Genomic DNA, 26864 nt, shown 5'->3' on the forward strand with positions numbered 1-26864 from the left:
ATTTACCAATACATCTGTGTTTACCACTTTGCTGATTGAGATCTAGAACATTTCCAGGACTTGGAAATCTTTTTCATATTCCCCTGCAGTCCATACCCTCCAGATGGAACTCTTATTCTGACTTCTCTCACCTTACATTAATTTTGCCTGTTTTTGAACTTTATATCTTTGGAATCCCACAGAATATGCTGCCTATTGAAATATTTTAGTCTGTTACAAATAAATAATGCTTTGTAATCTACTTTTCCTGCCTGGGCGCTAGCTATATCATGAACATTCTGCAATAAAAATCTGCAATAAAAATCATGATTTTAAATTTCTGCATTGTAGGTAGTATATTCTTGGTTATATTTAAATGTTTAATTCTATTTTTTTATTCATGCGGGAAGAGGGTTTCAGAGAGTCCATACAGGCATCTGTGGAGAAAATAGGGGTCAAACCTACGTCTCAGGTGCTCAATCTTCCACTACAAAAAGCAAAGTGCTCAAATATGGATAGAGCCTTGCAGAGGTCTTGCATGAGAGCATGCATTATAATAGCAACAAGAATGACTAATAAGTATTAATAGCTCATGACAAGAGAACAAATGCTATTAATTGTCTTAATATATTAGGCATATTAGTAATGTTTGTGCAGTATTATTCACGCAAATATTACTAGCGTATGTCAGGGACAGCTGCTGAGACCTGAGAACCGGGCCCACAGCTCAGAGCCCCGTTGCCCAACCCAGATGTGCAGGGGCCGAGACTTCCAGGGATTCACGCCCGTGAAGCTCTGAGGAGCCAATCAGCACGCAGGAGGCGGGGCCCCGGGAGCGACAGCGGTGCCATCCAATGGGCTGATAGATGGGGTCGCCCCTGGCCAATGGGCGCGCTCCTCCTCGACGGTCGGAAGTGGGGAGGCGGCTCTGGGGGGCCGTTGTTCGGCGCGGGGGCTGCGTGAGGAGTCTCTGTGTGTGCGGCTAGCGGGGTCGGCTGCAAGTCCTTGCTATCGTCCCGGGTGAGTGTGGCCGCGACCCGCGCTCGGGGACCCCCGCTGCGGCTTCGGGCTCGGGAGGAGGCCGGCATCCCGAGGGCGGGGTGTGTGGGCGAGGGGGCTGTGGGCCCCGGGGGGTCGCAGCCGCCGGGAGAAAGACGGCCACGCCGCGGCGTCTCCTCAGGCCACCGGGAGGCCACACTTTCTCCTCAGGGAACCCGAGCCTCGGCAGCCCCGGGCGGCGCCGCCCCTTCGCAGCCTTGGCCAGGGTGTCGGGGAAGTGGGCGTCGTCCGGAGCGCCGCTGTGGGCACCGCGCCCCCGGCAGGGCAGGGCAGGGCCGCAAGCCGCCGGCTTGCGGTGTAGGGGGCGGGGGGCGGGGGGCGGGGGGGGTCGTGCCGGCCCAGTGAGGGCTCAGGCCACGGACCGGTGTTCGAGTCCCCACTCCGACCAGCTGTGAGGCGCCTAACTGCCTCTCCAGAATGGGATAATAATGGCTTTCACCTCGTAGGGTTGCGGTCTGGAGGAGAGGGTCCGTGCAAAGCGCTTAGCAGCCAGACTGCTGCTAATTGCGAAGCTGGTGCCCTCTCCGCACCACCCCCCCCATCGCCGAACTCCCCGGCGGGGGGGTGGCGGTTGGAAACTGCCGTCTGCGCCGGGACCCGAGGGGGCAGCGGCGCCCCAGATCCCTCAGAGGGGCTCCTTCTAAGGGTGAAGTCTTGCAGCACCAGGGCACGTCCTTGCGCTCGCTCGCTTGCTCCGTACAGCGGCCCTTTGAAGTATTGTCGGTTGTCTGCCTGAAGAATTCGAGGCCCAGAAAGGTTAAAACCCCGTTACTGCAGCGTGGCGGATCCACCCAGCTCGACCCTCGAGGGGCCCACTCCCAGCCCCCCTGCCGCCAGAGGGCACTGCCCTCATCCGAGGCTCTCGACTTGGTTTAGTTTCTAGAGCACACCTAGAAGCAGACGGCCCTGAGAAAAGGATCTGGGTTTCTCCGTTTGGGGAACGTGATTTAATTTCATAGGTCGCTACTTCCTTCCCCTTAGTTTACATTTCGTACGGGAGCGGTTATCTTGAGTCATGTAACTCCCTAATTTAAAAGCTTTCCGTTGTTTACCATTGCGCTTGGACTATAATCCGTTATCTTTTCTGCACTGCATGATTAGGCCTTCTTGAATCACTCACCTTTTTCATTATGCTTTTCCAGATGTACCTTTACTTTCTCTTTCATTACATTTTAGGCCCTCTACGGGATTTGGTTTTCCCCCCACTCCAATCCTCTTTTCTTCCTCTTTGCACTTCAGGTCTTAGTTTAAATGTCATCTTCCCACAACATTCTCTCATCGCCCTTATCTAAAGTAGATTCCCTTCATCTCCATTTGTCTGTACTTTTCCATCAAAATACTCACAGTGAGGTATTATCTATTAATTTGCTTATTTTGCTCTGTCATTAATCTGTTAGACACTATATTTCTTTAATTTATGAAGTATTCTTAGTGCCAGTGTGGCACACAGGGTCTCAGTCGACCTGTTGAATGAGTATGTGCTTTGAAAAGTGAGTTCATTCGGCAATGTCAAAACCATCAAAGAGCCCTTTTGGGGCAGTATTTAAGACCATTTTTGTGTCATGGAAAAGAGTAACCTAAAGTAAATAGTGGTAACAAAATGGCCGGCATTTTACTCTGCAACTGACATCTTGTTTAAAACTAAGGAAAAACTTTACAGTGCACAGACCTGGCAGACACTCTCAACTAAGGATCAAAGTTAACATCATCTGTAATAATAAAACTGTTGACATCATGTGCTTTCTGATATAGTGCACTGAGATGAGCACAACATCAGTTCTGTGGTATTCTTGCCAAAAAATATATTCATCATGAGAAGACGTTGAACACTTAAACTGAAGGACATTCTACACTTAAGATTTTGAAAGATGAAGAAAAACTGAGGAAGTATCCTAAATCAAAGATTAAGGAGAGAGAAAAAGATTAAGGAGGAGTAACTATATGTGATATGTGACCTTGGTTTAGGTCTTGAATCAGAGAAAATGAATTAGATGATTCATGAATATGATTTATAGATTAGTTATTAACATTGTATTAGTGTTAGTTTCCTGCATTTGATCATTTTACTGTGGTTATTTATGATGTATTGGGTGGTTATACAGGATTTTTTTGTGCTTTTGCAAGTCATTTTAAAATGAAAACAAAGTAAAATCTAAGTGTACTGGGTATTAAACTGATTTAATGTACTAGTTTGGTAACATTTTCTGTGTACTTGTTTTTTGTTTTTATGTTCTGCATGTCATCCTAAAAGCAGAAATGTAATTGAAAGTTTACACTTCTTCCTTTGTAGTTTTCAGGAAGAACTAAAGATGGCTGAATTTTTAGATGACCAGGACACTCAACTGTGTGACAATTGGTGAGAAATTAAATCTAAGAAATGTTGGAATGAGAACAAACTAGTTTCTGTTAAGGATTGGTTTATTTATTGGTAGGTTAAAATTGGAACCATATATCATGTAGAAATAATATGGGACTAAAGCTTTTTTCACAATTTCATATAACTATTTTAGTAATGTAATAAAATGGTAGGTTCAGGTAGCATAGCGAAATGAGTAGAGTGATGAGGTGGAGCTGGCAGTCTGGAACTCTGGTACCTACCTTTAGTTAATGACTTGGACAGTCATCCCACTGTTTTAGAGCCTCAGTTTCTCTTTTTTCTTTTCTTTTCTCTACTTTCTCTATTCTTTTTTCATGAGAGACAGAGAGAGGCAGAGACACAGGCAGAGGGAGAAGCAGGCTCCAATGCAAGGAGCCCAGTGCAGGACTCAATCCTGGGTCTCCAGGATCACACCCTGGGCTGAAGGTGGTGCTAAACCTCTAAGCCACCAGGGCTGCCCGAGCCTCACTTTCCTAATGTATAAATGGATTTTTTTTTTTTGTCTCTCTGAAAAATAATACATTTTAATTTTTTTAAATTTTTTTTTTATTCTTAAAATTTTTTTTTTAAGTAGGCACCATGTGCAGCATGGGGCTTGAACTCACAACCCTGAGATCAAAAGTCCCATGCTCTACCAACTGAGCCAGCCAGGCACCCCTCATCATACATTTTTTTAAAAAAATACAAAAAATATACAATGTTTGGATTAGATGAGTTTTTTCCAAAACGTGTTATAAAGATTTCCCTGTGTGGCTCTCTTGGAGATGATTGGGAGCAAGTTTAGTGAGGTAGGCTCTACATCTAGCAGTGAGAGTAGTTCAACCGGAGCCACTCAGCTGTTTTATAAAAACATTTTGCTTCAGTAATGGTCCACTGCTTTAAATTAAAAAAAAAAAAAAGTGAAAGTCGTCTGGCAGTCCAGCTTAATCATTATCACTTCATGATTCCAGAATTGTTTGTGAAGACTGAGTGTAGTCTTAGATGTTAAGCTTCCTATTTTGGTGTGTTTAACCCACGTGAGTGACAAGAAAGGGCAACTCTTTCTAGCTGAAATGAAACTTAGGAGTGTAGTTAATAATTTCCTAAGACTCTGGTATTTTAATGATACGTAAGTGCTCTTACAGAAAGCTAAAGAAGAAAGCAAAACGGAACTGTGTTTATGTACTATGTTTAACTTACCAAATTGTGGTAGAAGAGAAGAGATGTTGAAGAAGGAAAATAATTTGACTCAGATTGGTATAAAATTCAAGCCAGATAACAATTTTTATTTTTTATTGTCTTTTTTTTTTTTTTTTTCGCTCAATCTTTCAGCAGAATTAGTATGTAATCAGAGCAACTGCTGGTTGCTATATTCTTTCCCTGAACAGAATTAAGATTTTATTTCTAAGAGAGTATCCTGCCTTGTAGGGTATTTTTTTCCTATTATGCCACTATCACTTTTTGCCCCCCCCCTTTTTTTTTTAAGATTTTATTTATTTATTCATGAGAGACACAGAGAGAGAGACAGAGACACAGGCAGAGGGAGAAACAGGTTCCATGCAGGAAGTCCGACTTGGGACTTGATCCAGGTCTCCAGGATCAGGCCCTGGGCTGAAGGCAGCACTAAACCACTGAGCCACCTGGCTGCCCCCATTTTTTTTTTTTTTTAAGATTTTATTTATTTGGGGGAGAGAGAGCACGAACAGAGGGGAAAGGGAGAAGCAGTCTCCCCACTGAGCAGGGAGCCCAACATGGGGCTTGATTCCAAGACTCTGGAATCATGACCCAACCCAAAGGCAGCCTCTGATGGAACTGAGCCACCCACCCAGGTGCTCCAACTTTCTGCCAATTTAAAAACCATTTTAGCTTTGTGTTTTATATGTACTGTTACTGATACAGAATAATCACTGATGGAAATAATCACAAGAAAACACTGTGATTGTGTAAGAAAGACATATTGGCAGTGACATCAGTTAAAATACTCTTATCGGTTCAATTTGAAGGAATCTCAAGGCTGGGACAACATATAAATAACTATGCTAAGGGGGTTAAAAAAAATAAGTTAATGGAAAGCTAATGAAAACAGGGTTATTCAAAGCCACAGCAATTTATTTAAAGGAAGAAGATTAGCACAGAAGGGTGACTAAGCCAGCACAAACTTCCCATCTAAGAAACCATGTTTAAATTCCAGGTTTAAAATTTTTGTTTTTAGAGTCATATTTCTATTGTTCCCTAAGAAAAGTTAAGGTAATCTTCAAAATGTGACCTGCCAGGGTGCCAGCCTGATTGAGTTGGGCATAGAATTTACTAAAAATAAAATAATACATTTAAAAAGTTTAGAGGCACCTGGCTGGCTCAGTCAGAGTATGCAACTCTTGATCTCAGGGTTGTGAGTTCAAGCCCTACATTGGGCATGAAGCCTACTTAAAAAAAAATTTTTTTCTTAAGTTAAAATAATGAGCAGCCATTATATCCACTGGGCCTGTAAAAATAGTTTGTTATGATTGAAGATGTTCTTGGAAGTTCTCTCTCTTCTGTTGGGGTAGAGTGTGGTTCTGGGGAACAGGAGCTTCAGTGTTAGAAGGCTTCAACTTACAGGGGTGCATGGCTGGCTCAGTGAGTTCAAATCAAGCCCAGTGTGGGTTATAGAGATTACTAAAAACAATACCCTCCCCCACCCAAACTTCAACTTTTTATTTTTGCATGTATTCAAGAACTGATTTCTGGCTTGTGTGTTTAGCATTTAGAAGGCTACTGAGAATTTTTCTGGAAGCTTTGGCTTGCCTTTCAGTCATTTCTATCTAAAATGAAATTTCATCTTTAACTTTCTAGTTCCTCCTTGGGGCTTTTAGCAGTTTTATCTAGGTACAGAATTGTGTGCTCTCATCTCATTTAAAACATCTTGATTTTATCGGTAGGTAGGAAGCAAGTATATTGGTATTTTGTCTGGTTGGAATGTTTTATGGGACTCTCTTGGCTGCTAAGTTTAAAAAGAAAATAAAACCAGCAGACGAATGTTACATGTAATTGTTGCAAATATCTCTTTCAAAGTTTCCCAAGAGGTGAAAATGTATCCTAGTAAATACTCATACCCTAAAGGTCATACCCTAATAGCTACATTTGATTCTTGTTGCTTTATGTTATGATTATGTGGTCCTCAATATTTTTTGGTCTAATACTAAAATTTTAGTAGCCTTGGGGATATAGAACGTTTCTGTGTCAATAAGTTATTTTGAATAGCCCTGTAAAATAAAAATTATAGACCTATTTTCTTGATTCTTACTGTTAAAAGAAAATTATTTTAAAAATTATGAATCTCAGCACCCTAAGCAGTAATTATTAGACAGCTTTTTGTGGCATTTGTGCATGTATGATGTATAATCATGATACAGCTCTACTTTCATTTTGTTGGTGTACATTTAACGTAGCCATTTTTTATTTATAAATAAAGATTTAATTTATTTGACAGAGAGCGTGCAAGCAGGGGTAGCAGCAGACAGAGGGAGAGGGAGTATCAGTCTCCCTGCCTAGCAGGGAGCCTGATATATAGGGCTCAATCCCAGGGTCCTGGAATCGTGATCTGAGCTGAAGGCAGACACTTAACAAACTGAGCCACCCAGGCGCCTCACCACTCTCTTAATATTTAAACATTTTTTAGTCTGGCCTGATTTTCATGTAATACCACTGTGCATAGTTTAGTCACTAATGCTTGCCTTTCCCTTTGATCTGTTTCTGTAGCAAAAAAGAGATTCCTGTGTTTAATTTTACCATCCATGAGATCCACTGTCAAAGGAACATTGGTATGTGTCCTGTCTGCAAGGAACCATTTCCTAAATCTGACATGGAGAGTCACATGGCTACAGAACATTGTCAGGTGAACTACCAAGTACTCAAATGTTCATAAATATTATACTTGCTATTTTGCGATAGCAAGTGGTCATGTTGTCACAAAGCCAGTTTACTGATTGTCACTTCTTACCATAGGTGACCTGCAAATGTAATAAGAAGTTGGAGAAGAGGCAGTTAAAGAAGCATGAGGTTAGTTTCCTTGTACCATGAAGAGCATGAGTCACCATGGGCCAGTATTACTGAACCACATGCAGAGTAGTAATCTGATTGAGTCTTATTTCTCTATCAGCTCCACGAACATTGTCTCTTAAAGCCTATTTAAGGCTTTGACTTTTTGCTGTCAGATTCAGCTATATGGCTATTGCGCCACATGCTCAGGCCTCAGAGCCTTTCTCTTTGGAACTGAGTCTGTCGTTTCTGTTGGGGTTTAGCTATTGGCAACCTCAGTGAGTGCTAAACCAAGCCTGGACTTGCCAGTGTAGTATAATCTCTTTAACACGGAGCTTGCCTAATATCTTGTAATTTCCTTTTGACTTCCTTAATCGTTCGGGTAACATGGCGTTTATTTTTATTTTATTTTATTTTTTTAAAAGATTTTATTTATTCATGATAGACACACAGAGAGAAAGAGAGGCAGAGAAACAGGCAGAGGGAGAAGCAGGCTCCATGCCGGGAGCCCGATGCGGGACTCGATCCTGGGGCTCCAGGATCACACCCTGGGCCAAAGGCAGGCGCCAAACCGCTGAGCCACCCAGGGATCCCCTAACATGGTGTTTACACCCAAAGAAGTTTCTAAGACTGTATTTGGTGAGAACAGTATCATTTAGTCCCTAATTGAGATAAAACTGGCCATAGTTAAGTGAACATTGTTTTTGTGAATGAGCATATTAATTCACCAGTTAAAAAAAGAATCCCAACTATTTAGTTGGTCACACAGTGTGTATATGTAAAAATTGATCAAGGTAAGCACTTAAAATTGTGCATTTCATTTTATGTACCTAAAAAGATAATTTATAATATAAAAAAATAATTCATATTCATTGTAGAAAAATTGAAAAATATAAGAAGAAAACAATAACCATTCCTAATTCCACAGCACATATTTAAACATCTTAGAAATACTTTGGCACTCTTATTATTTTTTCTGAGTATTCAACCTATGTTTTACTAGGCTTCACCAACAAAGGGGGGTTATGATTGAGGTCACATTAACAGTAATGAGTATTTCTCTGGCTCTAATTTTTACTTGCTGCATAAAACAACCTCCAGACAATTGTCCTGGCTTCCATCTTCTCCCCTCCAACTATTTTGAGGAGTAACATTATAATACATCAATTATTATAAAGGTACAAGCACAAAGTATATCCTAACATTACTGCAAATTAAACCAAGATGGTTGTAGACCAGAGATTAAAGAGCTTTTTAATTCTCAAAAAAAAAACAAAACTTTATTTGGTGTTTTGATGAGTTACTAGCACTTTTTAGGACTGTTAACAAGATACTGTATTATCTGGTATGTGCCGGCAATTTTTGCTCTTGGCTGTTGAGTAACTCTTTTTTTTTTTTTTTGGCTGTCGAATAGCTTTAAATCAGTGGCATTTTTCTAATTCTTTTTTTTTTTTTTTTCAAAAAAGACCTTTCTGAATTAGTGTTACAGCTACATGGTATATAATTTTATTTATTTATTTTATTTTATTTATTTATTCATGAGAGACACACACAGAGAGAGGCAGAAACACAGGCAGAGGAAGAAGCAGGCTCCATGCAGGGAGCTCGATGTGGGACTTGACCTTGGGACTCCCAAGATCACACCCTGGGCCAAAGGCAGGCACTAAACCGCTGAGCCACCCAGGCGTCCCTATTTATTATTTTTTAAAGATTTTATTTATTCATGATAGAGGGGGAGAGAGAGATAGGCAGACAGGCAGAGGGAGAAGCAGCCTCCATGCAAGGAGCCTGATGTGGGACTCAATCCTGGGACTCCAGGATCACGCCCTGGGCTGAAGGCAGGCGCTAAACCGCTGCGCCACCCAGGGATCCCCGGTACATAATTTTAAAGTTGCAGAAGTGTATATGTAAAAATTGTCTCTCTTCTATTCCTGTTCCTAGGCCTTCTTTAATCATTTTCTTGTGCTTTTTACAAGAGGTATTTCATGCATGCACAAAACAATGCTAAAAATGTTTAAAGTAGCATTTAGAATAGGACTTGGGTTTAGTTTGTATGAAAAGAAATGTTTGCTCTTTGGCACAGTGGTTGTAAAATACCTAAACTTTTGAAATGATGTTACACTGAAGTTCTGAGTTTAAGTTCTCAAGTTTGGAATGTGCCTATCAGGGTAACATATGCCTTTATGTCTTTTTAATTTTTTGATGTTTTAATTACAATTTCAAAATCAGTTTTGTAAAAAAAAGTTCTGTCCTTCATCTGCTGAGTATTTACATTCTTTGGGTCATCTTCACTGGTAATTCATGGTTTATTTGATCATTTTAAAGCCAGTGCTATATACAAATGTGCAGATTAGAAAAATCTGTGTCTTTCTAAAGGACAGCCTCTTTTCTTCATTACTAGATGCTTAAAACAGATAGGAGTAGTAAAGGGAAATTGGGCTGGTAGAGCTTTGACAAACATACCTGAATTGCTGTGCTTCTGCTATTTGCTCTTGGGCTTTTCTGGCTAGTTTTGGGTTACTTTGTAATGTGTGCACAAAATGATGATAGGGTGGCTGAGTAGATTCCTTCTAAGAATTTCTCTCTGTTGGGCAGCTCGGGTGGCTCAGCGGTTTAGCGCCTGCCTTCAGCCCAGGCTATGAACCTGGAGTCCCAGGATCGAGTCCCACGTCAGGCTCCTTGCATGGAGCCTGCTCCTTCCTCTTCCTGTGTCTCTGCCTGTCTCTCTCTCTCTCTCTCTCTCTCTGTCTCTCAAGAATAAATAAATTAAATCTTAAAAAAAAAAAAAAAAAGAATTTCTCTCTGTAGACCCTGGTGACAGAGACCAAGAGGGAAGCTGTGACTCTTAAATGCATAGGAAGAAGGCATGGCAGACAAAGCTAGGGTTGGAAGAGAATATTAAAGAAATATTTTTGACTTTCTTTTCTCTGCATTAAAACATAGCTTCTTTTGGATTGGCATACTAACTGCCTCATTACTGTGTTGCAGGAGACTGAATGTCCTCTACGGCTTGCCCTTTGCCAGCACTGTGATTTGGAACTTTCTGTTCTCAAATTGAAGGACCATGAAGATTACTGTGGTGCCCGGACGGAGCTTTGTGGCAGTTGTGGGCGCAATGTCCTGGTGAAAGATCTGAAAACTCATCCTGAAGTTTGTGGGAGATTTGGGGAGGAAAAGAAAGATGAGGTTGCCGTGCCTCCTAATGCATATGATGAGTCCTGGGGTCAAGATGGAATCTGGATTGCATCCCAGCTCCTCAGGCAAATTGAGGCTCTGGACCCACCTATGAGGATTCCCCGAAGACCCATGAGAGCCTTTGAATCAGACCTTTTCCATAGTAGGACTACCAACCAAAGGAACATGACAGCCCAGTTTCCAATTCAGAATAATCTATGTGAGTTGTGTTTGGATTAGAAAACGAATGGTATCAAAATCTTGGCAAATGATAACAGTTTTGGGGGCAAATAGATCTTAATTGTAGAAACCTGACTGTGGTTGGATAACATTAGAAAGAATACCTAACTTTACTCTAGATTGGAAATAATAGAACCTTTTTGCTATTGGATTATAGCTAGCATGGATGATGACGATGACAGTGACAGTCCTGTTAATAGCTAATATTTACCGAGTATGCCCAGCATATGCTTCAGGCATTTGTAAAGGGCTTTATATATATCAAATGATTTAGTCTTCACAGGCATTCTTCTGAGGGTAGATAAGTGGTATAGCTGGGAATTGAATTCAGGCAGTCAGACTTCATGCTTCACACCATTCTGTTATAGTGTAGAAATCTATGAAAAATGTTTAGTAGCACAGTGCTTGTCTCATATAATAGCTCAATAATTTTGGGTATTAATAAAAACTAGAATAATGAACCTTTTATCACAGCAGAATTAATATTTGGAGCCCTGTGAGAACAGGAAGACTAGGCCTATTTTATTCCTGCACAGATGCCTTTAAACCTTGGATATTTGCTAGGCATGGACTTGAGTAAGGTAGCAACATCTCTATTTTTTTTTTTTTTAAGGTTTATTTATTTTAGAACGTGAATGCGAGTGAATGGGACAGGCAGAGGGGGAGAGAGAGAAATCTCAAGCAGACTCCACACTGAGTGCAGAGCCTGAACGCAGGGCTCAGTCTCATGACCCTGAGATGAGGATCTGAGCCGAAATCAAGAGTCAGGGGATCCCTGGGTGGCGCAGCGGTTTGGCGCCTGCCTTTGGCCCAGGGCGCGATCCTGGAGACCCGGGATCGAGTCCCACGTCGGGCTCCCGGTGCATGGAGCCTGCTTCTCCCTCTGCCTGTGTCTCTGCCTCTCTCTCTCTCTCTCTCTGTGTGACTATCATAAATAAATAAATAAAATTAAAAAAAAAAAAAAAAAGAGTCAGATGCTTGGGATGCCTGGGTGGCTCAGCGGTTGAGCATCTGCCTTTGGCTCAGGGTGTGATCCCCAAAGTCTCGGGATCAAATCCCACATCGAGCTTCCTGTATGGAACCTACTTTTCCCTCTGCCTGTGTCTCTGCTTCTCTGTGTGTGTCTCATGAATAAATAAATAAAATCTTAAAAAAAAAAAAAAAAAGATGCTTAACTGCACCACCCAGGCATCCCACTACTATATCTTGAATACTGGTTATTATTTTTTTTTCTTCCAGTGGAAGAACAAGAAAGACAGGAAAAGAATAGAACCCGACAAGCCTCAAAAGAGGGTGGTGAAGACAGTGCAAACTTGGACTTCATGTTGGCCCTAAGTCTGCAAAATGAAGGGCAGGCCCGCAGTGTGGCAGAGCAGGACTTCTGGAGGGCTGTATGTGGTGCAGAGCAGTCCTTTGAAGGTTCCAGTGCTCTGAATGACATGAAGGGTAGGTTTGTTTATTCTGCACTAGCCCCTGTCTCTACAGGTTTTTTAACTCATATCTATATAATTTATAGAAAATCAAGAATTTTTCATGAGATAAGATTTGCCTTTTTTTTTTTTGCTTTTTCCCAACTTTTTATTATTAAAAAACCTTAGAAGACTTTTAATCATAGAAAACTGGGGGATGCTTACGGGGGGAGTGGGTTGGGGGGATGGGTGATGGACATAAGGAGGGCACATGATGTGATGAAGAACACTGGGTATTATATAAGACTGGTGAATCACTGAACTCTACCTCTGAAGCTAATAATACATTATATGTTAATTGAATTTAAATGAAAAAAGTAATCAAAAATACAAAAAAAAAGCACTGAGGGTAAAAAAAATAGTACAGTGAATGTCTATATACTCCTTATTTATATTTGCCAATTTTAGTATTTTCCACTTATATATTTTTATGTCTATCCCTGAACCATTTGAGAATAAATTGCAGGCATAACATTTTATTCTTACTTTAGCATTTATCTTAAGAACAAGGGTATTCTCGGCGCCTGGGTGGCTCAGTAGTTGAGCATCTGCCTTTGGCTCAGGGTGTGATCCTGGGGTCCTGGGATCGAGTCCCACATCAGGACCCCACAGGGAGCCCGCTTCTCCCTCTGCCTGTATCTATGTCTCTATCTCTCGTGAATAAATTAATAAAATATTTTTTAAAAAAGAACAAGGGTATTCTATGTAAACACAATATGCATATTAATTACTCTTAGGAAATTTAACAAAAGTTCCCTACTTAAACATAATATATCATTTGGAGCTTATTTTATTTACAAAATCCAAGATTACACATTGTATTTAGTTTTTTTAAGGTTAATTTAGGTCCCTCCACCACCACCCTTTTTTTCTTGTAGTACATGGATACTTTTTGAAGAGTCTAGAATAGTTGTTTTGCAGAATATTTCTTTCTCAACTTGGAATTGTCTGATTGTTTTCCCTTGGTTAGACTCAAGTCATGCACTTTTGGCAGAATTCCCACATTGGCGATGCTGTGTCCTTCTCAGGATTTCAGTTTATCTTATTAAAATGAGATCTATTAAATACCTCCATTATATGAGTAGTTTTTCCTTTTATAATAACTAGATGCAGATGTTATTTTGAGGTTGTGAGGGAATGAGACATTTATGGAATCTTTTATTTAGCAGTTTTTTGTATTCACTACTGTTTCTTGCTTGAGTTAGATATAACTGGTGATTGTACATTGGTGATTTTTCTGTTTTTTTTTTCTTTTTCTTTTAATTTTTTTTTTTTTTTAAATTTATGATAGTCACACACAGAGAGAGAGAGAGAGAGAGAGAGGCAGAGATACAGGCAGAGGGAGAAGCAGGCTCCATGCACTGGAAGCCCGACGTGGGATTCGATCCCGGGTCTCCAGGATCGCACCCTGGGCCAAAGGCAGGCGCCAAACAGCTGCGCCACCCAGGGATCCCTGTTTATATCCTTTGTTCTACAGGTTATTATTTTTTTTAAGATTATTTATTTTTATTTATGATAGACACAGAGAGAGGGGGGGCGGGGGGCAGGCTCCATGCCGGGAGCCTGACGTGACGTGGGACTCGATCCTGGGGCTCCAGGATCGCACCCTGGGCCAAAGGCAGGTGCCAAACCACTGAGCCACCCAGGGATACCCTACATTAGTTATTCTATAAAGAACTTTGCTCCCCTCCCTGCTCTCATTTAAAAAGAATTCTGGAGTGCCTGGCTGGCTTAGTCTCTGTGACTCTTGATCTTGGGGTCAAGAGTTTGAGCCTCACGTTGGGTATAGGAATTACTAAAAAAAGCAATAGATAAAAACAATTGTGGCTTGGTGTTTTGGTTTTGGTTTTGGTTTTGGTTTTGGTTTTTTTATTATTATTTTTTTTTTTAGTATTATTGGACTATTGGACTCATGGATTAAAACTAAGTTTTAAAAAAAAATTTTTTTTTTTTTTTTATTTATGATAGTCACAGAGAGAGAGAGAGGCAGAGACACAGGCAGAGGGAGAAGCAGGCTCCATGCACCGGGAGCCTGATGTGGGATTCGATCCCGGGTCTCCAGGATCGCGCCCTGGGCCAAAGGCAGGCGCCAAACCGCTGCGCCACCCAGGGATCCCTAAAACTAAGTTTTTAAGAGTAAAAGTTGGATTGTGTTCAGTGAACCACCCCTTTGAGTCTTTTGTTTGGAGAACAGTATATTTGAGGGATGCATGTCATACATATATTAAGTGTTGGAGTTGTTAAGAGGGTTTGGGGACCTAAACTTAAGCAGCTGTCAGCTATAAGTTTTCTTCATACCACTATGTGAATAATAATTCCAAAAATAATAGGGTAGGGATGCCTGGGTGGCTCAGTGTTTGAGCACCTGCCTTTGGCTCAGAGAGTGATCCTGGGTAGTATCATTCTTCACATCGTGTTTTTTATTTTTTAAAAGATTTTATTTATTTATTCATGAGAGACAGAGAGAGGCAGAGACATAGGGAGAAGCAGGCTCCCTGCAGGGAGCCCGATGTGGGACTGGATCCAGGACTCTGGGATTACAAATTTTCAACTACTGAGCCACCCAGGTGCCCATTTGTTTATTTGTTTTAATTGAAGTGTAGTTGAGAAATTAGTTTCAAGTGTACAACATAATGATGCAACCATTCCATACATTATGAAATGCTTACCACAATAAATGTATTACAGTGTTATTAATTATATCCCCTGAGCTGCACTTTCCATCCCCTTGAGTAGAGGATATTTAAAAACGATTTGCATCTATAATAAAAATGATTGTGTATGAATTAAATAGGTGAATTACATGGTATGAAAATTATATCCCAATAGATCTGTTAAAGAAAAAAGTAAAATTATTTTAAAGATTTAAGATTGTAAAAGTGTAAAAGGAAGCATAAGTCTCCTTCTCACCCACTGATAAGTCTCCTGGTTCTCCCCAGAGGTTACCACCTCCAGTAGCTAACAGGTAGCCTATATTCTTTGTACATCAAAGGATGTGAATATGTAACATGAGATTGTTTAAAAGCTGGTTTTATTAGACTTTCTGCATCTTGGGGAGTAGAACAGGGCTTGCCAATGTAATGTTTGGCTTTGGATTCTTAACCATTTCTAAGTTTGGCAACTCTTTATGGGATGTTGGTATTCAGGTTCTCCCCTTTATTACCTTAGATCTGTTTTTTTACCTAATAGTTGCTGCTGCTTTCTCTTAGGAAAATGCACTAGTCCAAAGAAAAGCATTTTCCAAAATCTGAGCATCATCTTTTAATGTGAGTCCCCTTATCAACCTTTCAGGCTTGACTTTTATGATGCTAAAGAAAGTAAAATGCAGTAGCATAGTAGTGACAGGTGAAGACTGGGTTCAGTCTTTATTTTCTTCTTTCCTGATCATACCTTAGATTGTTTTATTGACTTTTGTTTGTTTGTTTCATTCCATTTTTCTTCTCTGCTAGTTTGGAATTTATTTTAATGGATTTATTCATGAGACACACAGAAAGAGTCAGAGACCTAGGCAGAGGGAGAAGCAGGCTCCCTGCGGGGAGCCCAATGAGGGACTCAATTCCAGGATGCCAAAGGCAGATGCTCAACCTCTTAGCCACCCAGGTGTCCCTAGTTTAGAATTTATATTCTCTGTTCTTGTGATGGTTGCCCTGTAAATTTCAACATGTTTATTTACTTTAACAAAGATTGAAATCAACCTTGTCACACTTAACCCAATTAATACAATACCCTTAGAATTAGGATCATCCCTTTATAACTTAAAAACTACTGACGTATTGTTAGTGTTCTCGTTTTCTTTTTAATACCATGATACAGACATTTTTTTCTTTTTTAAGGTTTTATTTATTTGAGAGAGAGAATGAGTGATGGGTAGGGACAGAAGGAGAGAGAGAGAGAGAGAGAAGCAGACTCCCTGCTAAGCAGGAAGCCTGATGTGGGGCTCGATCCCAGGACCCTGAGATCATGACCTGGGCTGAAGGCAAATGCTTAACTGCCTAAGCCACCCAGGTTCCCCAGATACAGTCATTTCTTGTTTTATATACATTGTATTTGTTTATTACATGTTAACCATTTTCTTTGCTCACCCTTTCTTCCTTATTTCTCAGAACTTCCTTCTAGGATAAATTTCTTCTTAAGATACATTCTTTGGAAATTCTGTTGAAAGTGTCTGGATTATAAATTCTCTATCTTCTCTGTCACACAGTTCTAGATTGCCAATTATATTTCCTGAGTTCTTTGAAGATATTCTATTTCTTGGCTTCTCTTGTTGGCTATAGAGAAATCATCTGTTAGTGTTATTTCTCTATAGGTACTTTGTCTTTTCTCTCTGACTGATTTTAAGATCTTTTTGTCTTTGAGGTTCTGCAGTTTCCTGATGATTTCTCTGGCTTTAAATTTCTTGGGATTTGCTCGCCTTCCTGATTAGTAAATTTAGTATTTTTCATCTACATGGAAAATTGTGATATGTTATTTCTTTGGTTATTTTGCTTGTCTTCTATTCTTCGTAGTCTTTTTCTTTGTTTTTTAGAGATTTTATTTATTTGGGAGGGGAGAGAGCATGCAGGCAAATGCAAGAGGGAAGGGGTGGGGGAGCACAGGGAGAGGTAGAGAGAATCTCAAGCAGGCTCCCCACTGAGCACTGAGCCTGACACAGGGCTTGATCTCATGATCCTGAGATCATGACCTGAACCCAAATCAAAAGTCTAATGCTTAACCGAGTAAGCCAGGCGCCCCTACATGTTTTAGATTTTACTCTATCTCCCATGTTTCTTAAATTTTTTGTTTGTCTTCTGTGGTACATTCTGGGTAATTTTATAAATGTCTTTTTTTTTAAGATTTTATTTATGTATTTGACAGCACAAGCAGGGGGAGAAGCAGGGAGAGGGAGAAGCAGGCTTCCCACAGAGTAGTGAGCCCTATGTGGGGCTTGATCCCAGGACCCTAAGATCATGACCTCAGCTGAAGGCAGACACTTAACCAACTGAGCAACCCAGGCATTCCTTAAATGTTTGCTTTCTAATCTGTTGTTCAATATGTCCGTTGAGGTTTCCATTTCAGTGATTATATGGTTTTCATTTATTGTATTTGAGGTTTTTTTCTAAGGTTTTTAATTTATTTATTCACGAAAGACACAGAGGCAGAGACATAGGCAAAGGGAGAAGCAGGCTTCCTGTGGGGAGCCTGATGTGCGACTTGATCCCAGGACCCCAGGATCATGCCCTGAGCTGAAGGTAGACACTCAACCACTGAGCCACCCGGGCATCCCTATTCTATTTGAGTTCTGTTTGATTCTTTTTTTCTTCAATTTGCCTCATCATGTTTTAAATGATGGGCTCCATGCGCTCAGTGGAGAGTCTGCTTAAAGATTCTCTCCCTCTGCTCCTACTCATGTGTGTACATATGCACTTTCTCTCTCAAATCTTAAAAAAAGAAACAACCCAAAACACTTTTATATCTGGGGTAGTCATATTCCACTTCGTTTTTAAACATCTCTTTAAACATTTTAAATATTTTTCAGTATGGTTCTAAAATGTATCTAAAGTCTCTTTTGCTCTATGTTGTTTCTGATGACAGTCATGGTGGCTTACTGCCTCCTGCATGTGTATGGTTTTTTGTTTTTTTTTTTTTTAATTAAAATTTTTTTTATTTTAGAGAGCATACAAGTGGGAGGGGCAGAGAAAGAGCGAGATACTTCCAAGCAGACTCTGTGTTGAGTGCAGAGCCTAGCACAGGGCTTGATCCCATGACCCATGAGGTCATGATGTGAGGCAAAATCATGAGTCAGACATGAAATGGACTGAGCCACCCAGGTGCCCCGTGTGTGTGTGTGTGTGTGTGTGTGTGTGTGTGTGTGTGTGTGTGTGTTTGAAGAATGTATATATATTTTTTATTCATGATAGACATAGAGAGGCAGAGACACAGGCAGAGGGGAGAAGCAGGCTCCATGCAGGGAGCCCGACATGGGACTCAATCCCGGGTCTCCAGGATCACACCCTGGGCCAAAGGCAGGTGCTAAACCACTGAGCCACCCAGGGATTCCCCCTTATGTGTGTGTTTTAACATTAAACTTGGGATCTCTGGGTGGCGCAGCGGTTTGGCGCCTGCCTTTGGCCCAGGGCGTGATCCTGGAGACCTGGGATCTAATCCCACATCAGGCTCCTGGTGCATGGAGCTTCTCCCTCTGCCTATGTCTCTGCCTCTCTCTCTCTCTCTCTCTCTGTGACTATCATAAATAAAAAATAAATAAAATAAAATAACATTAAACTTTCTTATGTGTTATGAGAGTATTTATATATGCTTCTGGCAGGTGCCTAGGGATACTATTGAGTGAATTGTTTTAATATTTTATTTATTTTTAAAAGATTTAAGACAGTGCAAGGAGGGAGGAGAGGGCAGAGAGAGAGAGAGAAAATCTTAAGCAGACTCTGCTGAGTGTTGAGCCTGACATGGGGCTCCATATCATGACCCTGAGATCATGCATGACTTAGGTACCCCCTAGGATAATTTTAATTGAAGTTTTGATTGGCTTGGGCTTTTAAACATTATAAGTATAAAATTATGTAAAAGCAAATATCGATTCTAGACTCATCTGGGCAAAGGCCAAATGCTAGCAACTGTTGGTAAACATTTTTTCTTCTACCCAGATTGAAGACCTAGGCAGGCAAGTTTTCTTAACTCTTCTCATTGTTTACTTTCTAGTTGTTTTTTGTTTGTTTGAAGATTTCATTTATTCATGAGAGAGACACAGAAAGGGAGGCAGAGACTCAGCAGAGGGAGAAGCATGCTCCCCATGGGGAGCCTGATGCAGGACTCAATCCCAGGACCCCAAGATCATGAACTGAGTGAAAAGTAGACGCTCAACCACTGAGCCACCCAGGCATCCCTGTTTACCCTCCAGTTATTCAGCAGTCTTATTAATGCTGTTGTGTTTGGGGAGTCCTGGGTTTAAAACTACTCTTATTTATTTACTCATAAACTTTTATTGAGCATCTTTTTTTGTATTTTGTACTGGGAAAGATTTTTTTTTTTTAGGATTTCTGTGTACCAGTCCTAAGTGAGCCTCAACTTCTTGATCTATAAAATGAGGGTAATGTAGGATCTCCTTTTAAGTTTTCCTTGAGGATAAAGATAATACACAGAAGCTTTTAGATTAGTGCCTATGGTTTGTACACATTTACATTCTTCCTTAATTAGAGTAGTGGGTAAGCAGCTACTTTACTCTTATTCAGGAAATTGTGGCAAGTAAATCTCCTTTTCCATGCTGGACCTTTTTCCCCCTAGGATTTGTCTTTTAGATGGTTCCTCTGGGAGGATTTACAGCCTCACAAATTGCTACATCTAAGAAATGTCATAGGAAGTCAAACTTTTTTTTTTTTAAAGATTTAATTTATTTGACAGAGAGACAGCACAAGTAGGGGGAGCAGGAGGCAGAGGGAGAGGGAGAAGCAGGCTCCTGCCAAGCAGAGAGCCTGACAGGGGCTTGATTCTAGGACCCTGGGATTATGACCCAAGCCCAAGGCAGACACTGACTGAGCCACCCAGGCACCTCAGAAGTCAAATTTATATATATAACTTCACACGGGGGATAAAAAGTTGAATCAAGTTCATTTTTGTCATTGAGTCTGACTGTGTGGCCTGATACTTAGGTGCAGCTGACCGGACCATGTTGCCTTGTGAATTTTGTGAGGAGCTCTACCCAGAGGAACTGCTGATTGACCATCAGGTGTGTTGTGAGTTATTTGAGGAATGTGTGCAGGCCATAGTTGGTGTTGTAGGCCACATGAGATCTTGAGCAAACTAATTTAATATACCTGTGGCAGGAGTAGCAACTGTGTTTCTTACCATGGTGTAACTGACCTAAGGTTAGGAGACCTTAGCTTTGTTCTCTTTTGGAAAAATAATGTTCATTTTATTTTTATGTTTTTAAGATTTTATTTATTTATTCGTGAGAGACACACAGAGAGAGAGAGAGAGAGAGAGAGACGCACAGGCAGAGGGAGAAGCAGGCTCCATGCAGGGAGCCTGACATGGGACTCGATCCCAGGACCCCAGGATCATGCCCTGGGCCAAAGGCGGTGCTAAACCGCTGAGCCACTCGGGCTGCCTAATAATGTTCATTTTAGCAGGCCTGGTTGCTCTCATACTGTGGTGGCTAGTATACATTTCTACTGGCCATCTTAATCTGGTGTCATTTCATGTCACAATTTTGATTTATTGGAGGTATACTGAAATCCTTGTAGTTCCCTGGAAAGGTTAAGAATCTTTTTTGCGCCTTCTTTTTTCTGCCTGCAAGATGTGTGGCCATCCTGCTTCCTACTCCTGCTTCCTCAATACACCCAACAACACAGACCCTTTACTTGTAGACTTGGTTCTGACATGACTTTTAGGAAACCATCCTGAGGGATGTTCTGAAGTCAAGGTCAGAGGTCCCACCTGTGTCCTTCTTGAAAGTATGCCCACTTCTCTTTTAGCCTGTCATGGTGTGGTGTCCTGATTACCTGTTGATCTGCACCAATTGCTGAGTTCCTCGAGAAGGTTCTGTGTTTTCCTAGCTACGGAATCTCAATACCTGGTGTATGAAAGGCTGTCACATGCTTTTTGAATGATTGAAAAGTTCTTGAGCCATTTAGGAATGATTAGAGAATAACCTTTGTGTTTGAGGATTACCTGGTGGAGGGAACCACTCTTTACCTCAACACTTTTGCTCTCTCTCGTCCAGCATTTCTGTAACTATTAAGTACTTCCTGTGCTCTAGGTGGAACATAGATTCCCCCCATAAGTGGAATAATTACAGTATTTGAATATGTCTACTTTTTGTTTTGGGAGAGTAGCATAAGAAAACCCATTATAGTCGTAACAGCCTCTTTATGACTGTGGGAAGAATCTTGACTCTTCTCAGTTTAAAAAGAATAATTACAGGGCTCCTGTCAGGCTTAGTTGGTAGAACATGTGACTCTTGATCTCAGGGTTATAAGTTTCATCCCACATTGGGTGTAGGATTACTTTTTAAAAGAAAAAAAATAATCACATGAACATAGTAAAAAAAACTTTAAAACAGCACAAAAATGTTTAAAATAAAAGTAATGTTCCATCTTCATTTGCACTAACCCTTTTTAAGTCTCTCCAATATTAAGCATTATTAACATTTTGTGACTTTTAGACTGTGTTTTAGGAATGTAGTGTTTTCCTTAATGCCTGCTTTTTTTTTTTTTTTTAAACATGGTTTTTTTTTTTTTTTTTTTTTGAGACAGACAAGCTGTAATCCTTCCTGTGCCTTACCTTCACTCAATATGGGCAGCACTTCCCCCAGAGGGGTGGAGGACCCTGATGTCATCTTCCAGAAGTTTTTGCAACAGGCTGCAAATAATCAGTTAGACTCTTTGATGGGCCTGAGCAGTTCACCCCCTGTGAAGGATAGTATCATCATTCCATGTGAATTCTGTGGAGTACAGCTGGAGGAGGAGGTGCTGTTCCATCACCAGGTAAGAATCCCTAGAGGACCTGTCCATTTCACTCCATGCAGATCCTTCAAATGAACCTAAAATTTTCAGAAGTGAGAATATTTCTTTAGCTTTTAAGTTGCATGCATACCTGACCTGGCTTTTGCCCTGTTCTGTGAACTATCTGAGGTGTACACTACCTTAGGCTTTCAGACTTTATCTCTGTCAACTAAAACCATAATGTCATTAAGTGAGGAACCGAGTAGACAGGACTCCATTTAAGCAGACATCCAGGACCTGGCAAAAGGATTTACTTTTTATTTATTTATTTTTTTAGAGGGTAGAAGAGCACATGGGGGAGGCAGGAGAGGAGGGGCAGAGAGAGAATCTTAAGCAGGCTTCACCCTCAGTGGAGCCAGATGCAGGGCTGGATCTTATGACCCTGAGATCATGACCTGAGCTAAAATAAGAATCGAGTGCTTTAACCAACTGAGCCACCCAGATGCCCTGTGCCAAAAGGATTTTGATGAGTTTCCCTGAGGTCACTAATAAACATTTTATTTTTGACCAAGCAAATTCTTCCTGTTGTGGTGGCATTTGTGGTGGCATTCCAGGAGACCTGGAGGTCTGGTTCTGGCTTTACCTTTCTGTTTGACCTTAGATAGGTCCTGTCCTCTCACTGGAGAGATCTATCAGTGAAGGAGTTAGACTGGACAGTCTGAAGCTCTTTTTCACCTTTGTGTAGTGTAGGATTCCAATCTGTTGCTAAAAAATACATTTTCTGCCTACATTTTCTTGTTTGTTATGAGGAGCTGATACTGGAGGTATGTTTGGGGTTATTTCAATAGTTGACCCTATATAGCTCTTGATAGAACATCACACATTTCATTTCTGTAAGAAGGATTTCTCCTTTTGGATCAAGCAGTAGACCCAGTAACTGCTTGTTGTCTCTGAGGGGAGACTATGAAATAAGTAACCATGCAAATATTCTATGATCAAAGTATTGACATGCTTTTCCAGGTTCTTAAGGCCAGCCTTCCCTTCATCCTGGCAGAGTCAGAGTGCTTCTTTCAGTGCCTTAGGTGCTAATGGGAATGATTGTGCCATTCCATATGTGTTTCTTCTTAGTCGCAGGCCCTTCCTCACAGTGGTTGTCAAAGTCATGTCTGTCTCCTCCCTTCCCCACTAAGATGTGTTTACCCAGCCTGTTCTTCCTTCCTTTCCTCTTGCTGCTCCCTCTCAGTTATCATAGGAATGATTCAATCTTGAGGAACTAATTCTGGTTTTTCTTGTTAGGACCAGTGTGACCAACGCCCAGCCACAGCAAACAACCATGTGACAGAGGGGATTCCTAGACAGGATTTCCAGCCTCCAGAGACCTCACCAGACCTGCCCAAGAGGCGTGTCAGACACCAGGGTATTAGCCAGGGCTGAGCCAAGGCCACAGGTCTGCTGCTGGCTCAGGCCTGCTTACCACTTCTCAACTGCTACTTTAACATGGGGGTTACCTGAATTCTGAATTACTAGGCACAGTAGGATCACATTGGGGACTCTTTTGAGGCTAATTGTGGTCCCATGTTAGACTGAGCTTTTTTTTTTCTAAAAGATTTTATTTATTCATGAGAGAGACAGACAGAGACAGAGACACAGAGGGAGAAGAAGGCTCAATGCAGGGAGCCCGATGTGGGACTCGATCCTGGGACTCCAGGATCACGCCCTGGCCTAAAGGCAGGCGCTAAACCGCTGAGCCACCCAGGCGTCCCTAGACTGAGCTTCCTTAAGTGTATTTATAGGGTAATGGCTTTGGGGACAGCCACAAGATATGCTTCTCAGTGCTTATTCAGATGCAGGTCTCTTATCTGTGCAGTTAGTGGATAACTTGGAGATAATTTTCACACTTCACTATGTCTGCCCTGGGTTCCTGCTTCTAGTTGAACTAGGTTTAGGGTACTCAAATTTATTAGTAACATTATTTACAAACCTCATGAGGTGGCAGTTAAGCTGTTTTTGAAACCAAACCACTACAAAGCCAATTGAAAATCATTTTTCGAGATTTGCTGGCACACCATTGTTGAATACTCAGGAGACTGTATTTGAGGACTCAGGTAGTAAGTGTGAACAAAGTGTTCCTAATCTTGTCCTGGAGATGTGTGTTTCAACAGTAAGGCAATTGTCTTCTACCCAGAATCCTATTATTCCTGCCCCAAATCCAGCACCAATAGCAAGAGCAGGCTTTTCCCAAAAGCTGGTGCTTTCTTTTTTCTCTTCTCAGGAGACCTATCTTCTGGTTACATGGATGATATCAAGCAGGAAACAGCTAAAGGGCCCACCTACCCTCTTCCCCCCAGCAGACCCATTAATAATATGACAGCTACTTATAACCGACTGTCAACATCCACATCAGGCCCCAGACCTGGGTGCCAGCCTAGCCCTCCTCGCATACTGAAGCTCAACAACTTAGACAGCCAGGATAGCCGGGGACGCAATCGAAACAGCCATAATGCGGCCATGGTCACCGGACATGTTCCAGTGATTCATCCGGGGCGAAATCTCTACCCAGAAAACCTTGTACCCTCCTTCCCCCGTGCGCCCTCAGGGAGATACGGAGTAAGGTAAGAATCAGTAACCCAGGAGTGGTACTTGGGAGTAGCTCCGGAGAACAGAATATGGACTTTGCTTGTATTGTGACCTGATTCCAATATGTTCTTTTGCTTTCTGTGGGTTTTTCATTGTTCATTTTGTCTGCTGGTGGAAAGTTGCTTTTGTCTGGTTCTGGCTGTTTCTGACTTTTATTCAGAGACATCTTAGGAACTAGTTTCCAATCCTTCTCTTTTATTTCAGTGGTAGGAATGAAGGTGGCAGGAACTCACGGGTCACCTCCACAACAGCCAACTACCGCAACAGAACTGCAAAGGTAAAAAAAAAAAAAAAAAAAAAAAAAGAACTGCAAAGGTAATTGGGGATCCAGCCAGTAATGCTCAATGAGGACTCAGAAATGAGTGGGGCTGGCATGGTTCTTGGAGTCAGAAGAGGTGGGCATTGAGCAGTGGATGAGGTTTTCATAGAAGTTTGACATTTCTAGGGTTCTAAAGAAGGAGGGCTGCTTTACACTTCCTCCTTTCTACTTCATTTGTTCTCTTGTTTAACAGGCAAAACCCCCCAAGCAACAGGGAGCTGGAGATGCAGAGGAGGAAGAAGAGGAGGAGTAATGGCGTTGCAGAGAACCTGCACAGTGGTTTCATCTTCTCTGCAGAGCAGCACTTGTGTGGTTCAGGCCCCACCTCTTGGGCTCTATGGGCAGGGGAGGTTTTACAGATTTTAACTTTTTCTAGGTTATGGCCATTTTGTGTCTTTTGAGATTGTGGGAGTTTGAGGGTTCGGGGGGAGGGTTAGCAGGGAGGCTGTTGAGAAATGTTTCATCTTTAGCTGCTGCCTTTTGGCTGCACAGAAATATAAGTTATGACCTCTCAGCCCACCAGGGTTCCATCTTTTGACATACTATTACCACTGCTTCTTGGTGCTGTGAAGTCCTGGTGGAAAGAGGAGAGAGAATTCTGGAAACCTGGTACTCACCAGTGTAGTGATTCTCTTCCCTGCTGGGGCCTCAATTTGGGAACTTTTAGGTAACCTCTCCTGTGTACTGCCCCTCCCCAGTCTAGAATTTGGGCCTCTAATATGTATGGAGGCACTCTGGTACAGTGTTCAGGCCAGTTGCAATATATGTTAGGAAAAGGCTTTGGAAATGAGTTGAGCTAGAGGTGAGTGCACTAGTGGCTTTGTTTTAATCTGCTTCTTTGGCATTTGGCATAACTGCCTCCTGTTTCTGGTGGGGAGCACAGCTCCTTTGTCTTTACTGTCTTCTGATGGAGAAGGCTGGGGGCTCCCTGTTGCCACGAGGGCCACACTGAGCTCTGCCCAGATCAGGACTGAGGCCTAAGCTCCATGGCTTGCTCTGAAAGCCAAGTATCAGAGCCCCCATCCCCTCTTTTTATTTTACTACTACTACTACCATTATTATTATTATTATTATTATTATTATTAACATACTTGTAATAGAAATAAAGTTTGTACTTGGAGTTCAGCGGAGTCTTGTGGTTCCTTCTCCTTTGCGCTCTCTGGAGACCTCAGGGAAGGCAGAAAGAACAGGCTGGAGTCAGCCCTGAAAGACAGGGGATGGGGAGCAGGACTAAGCTTTCTCTGTGCTTCCTGGAATAGTTCCAGCATGAGCTTCTTCTCAGAGCCAGACATTCAAGATATAGTTTTCTAGGGACCCCTGGGTGGCTCAGCAGTTTGGCGCCGCCATCAGCCCAGGGCGTGATCCTGGAGACCCGGGATCTAGTCCTATGTCGGGCTCCCTGCATGGAGCCTGCTTCTCCCTCTGCCTGTGTCTCTGCCCCTCCCTGTGTGTCTCTCATGAATAAATGAATAAAATCTTTAAAAAATATATAGTCTTCTATTGGATTTTGAGGAAATGGATGGTTTGTTGCAGCTCTGGTGATGATCTGCGATGGAGATGGGACTACTTCCAATTGAATAGAGAAAGGCAGACTTCTTTCTTTCTTTTTAAAGATTTTATTTATTCAAAAGGGAGTGAACAAGAGCACAAGGGAAGGAGGCAAGGGAAAAGCAGACTCCCCACTGAGCAGGGAGCCTGATGCAGGACTCCATCCCAAGACCCTGGGATTATGACCTGAGCCAAAGGCAGACATTTAATCAACTGAGCCACTGAGATTTCATGAAAGCCTTGGTCCTGAGAGTGGTTGAGCTTTAGCAGAATTATCCATTACCCCTCAGCACTTCACAGTTTCCACAGGACTTTAGTTCATGTTGGTCATGTTGAGCTCATTTGTTTTTCTCCTGACAACCTAGTGGGGTGGGAAGAGATGTAAGAATTGCCTTTTTTCATCAGTGGAAGAGAGTGATCTGCATAAGGTTATGCAGATTAATTCATGGCAGAGCCAGGTCTCAAATCCAGGTCTGAGTTATACTGAGAAAAAGAAGTGAGACCAGAAAAAAGAATATGGAATATAAAACTATAGGGTTTTTTGGCTATGCTTTATGTCAGTTATACCTTAATAATAGCTCAGAAAGAACTTCTTGTCTTTGATGAAAGAAGCCAGAAGGACTGAGAGA

General features: G+C 41.6%; 1 protein-coding gene and 1 non-coding gene across 7 annotated transcripts; one reads left to right on the plus strand and one right to left on the minus strand.

Annotated features, from left to right (window-relative positions):
• The first annotated feature begins 713 nt into the window (after positions 1 to 713).
• Positions 714 to 25812, plus strand: TRAFD1 (TRAF-type zinc finger domain containing 1). Of its 6 annotated transcripts, XM_072802579.1 has the most exons (13): positions 851 to 999; positions 3329 to 3394; positions 7133 to 7268; positions 7379 to 7432; positions 10400 to 10805; positions 12065 to 12271; positions 13586 to 13771; positions 19938 to 20014; positions 21543 to 21773; positions 23028 to 23148; positions 24004 to 24343; positions 24573 to 24645; positions 24881 to 25812. In XM_072802579.1, the coding sequence occupies exons 2-13, from the start codon at positions 3348 to 3350 to the stop codon at positions 24938 to 24940; spliced, it is 1938 nt and encodes a 645-aa protein (XP_072658680.1). In that variant the 5' UTR covers positions 851 to 999; positions 3329 to 3347; the 3' UTR covers positions 24941 to 25812. The 6 variants fall into 6 exon arrangements, 5 of the variants coding, with proteins under 5 accessions (XP_072658681.1, XP_072658683.1, XP_072658680.1 ...); XM_072802580.1 differs by lacking the exon at positions 13586 to 13771 and having other exon boundaries at positions 714 to 999; XR_012019210.1 differs by lacking the exon at positions 23028 to 23148 and having other exon boundaries at positions 849 to 999.
• Positions 3996 to 4070, minus strand: TRNAK-UUU (transfer RNA lysine (anticodon UUU)). The gene has a single exon. It is a non-coding gene; the product is annotated as a tRNA-Lys (tRNA).
• Positions 25813 to 26864: the final 1052 nt, after the last annotated feature.

The sequence above is a fragment of the Canis lupus genome, chromosome 27 (genome assembly GCF_048164855.1).
Source record: "Canis lupus baileyi chromosome 27, mCanLup2.hap1, whole genome shotgun sequence".
NCBI lineage: Eukaryota > Metazoa > Chordata > Mammalia > Carnivora > Canidae > Canis > Canis lupus.

Bases quoted from the DNA above. Each gene is read 5' to 3' on its own strand.
- TRAFD1 (XM_072802579.1), top strand. From the start codon at position 3,348: ATGGCTGAATTTTTAGATGACCAGGACACTCAACTGTGTGACAATTG. The intron at 7,433-10,399 runs GTTAGTTTCCTT...ACTGTGTTGCAG, and splicing joins GGCAGTTAAAGAAGCATGAG to GAGACTGAATGTCCTCTACG. The intron at 24,646-24,880 runs GTAAAAAAAAAA...CTTGTTTAACAG, and splicing joins ACCGCAACAGAACTGCAAAG to GCAAAACCCCCCAAGCAACA.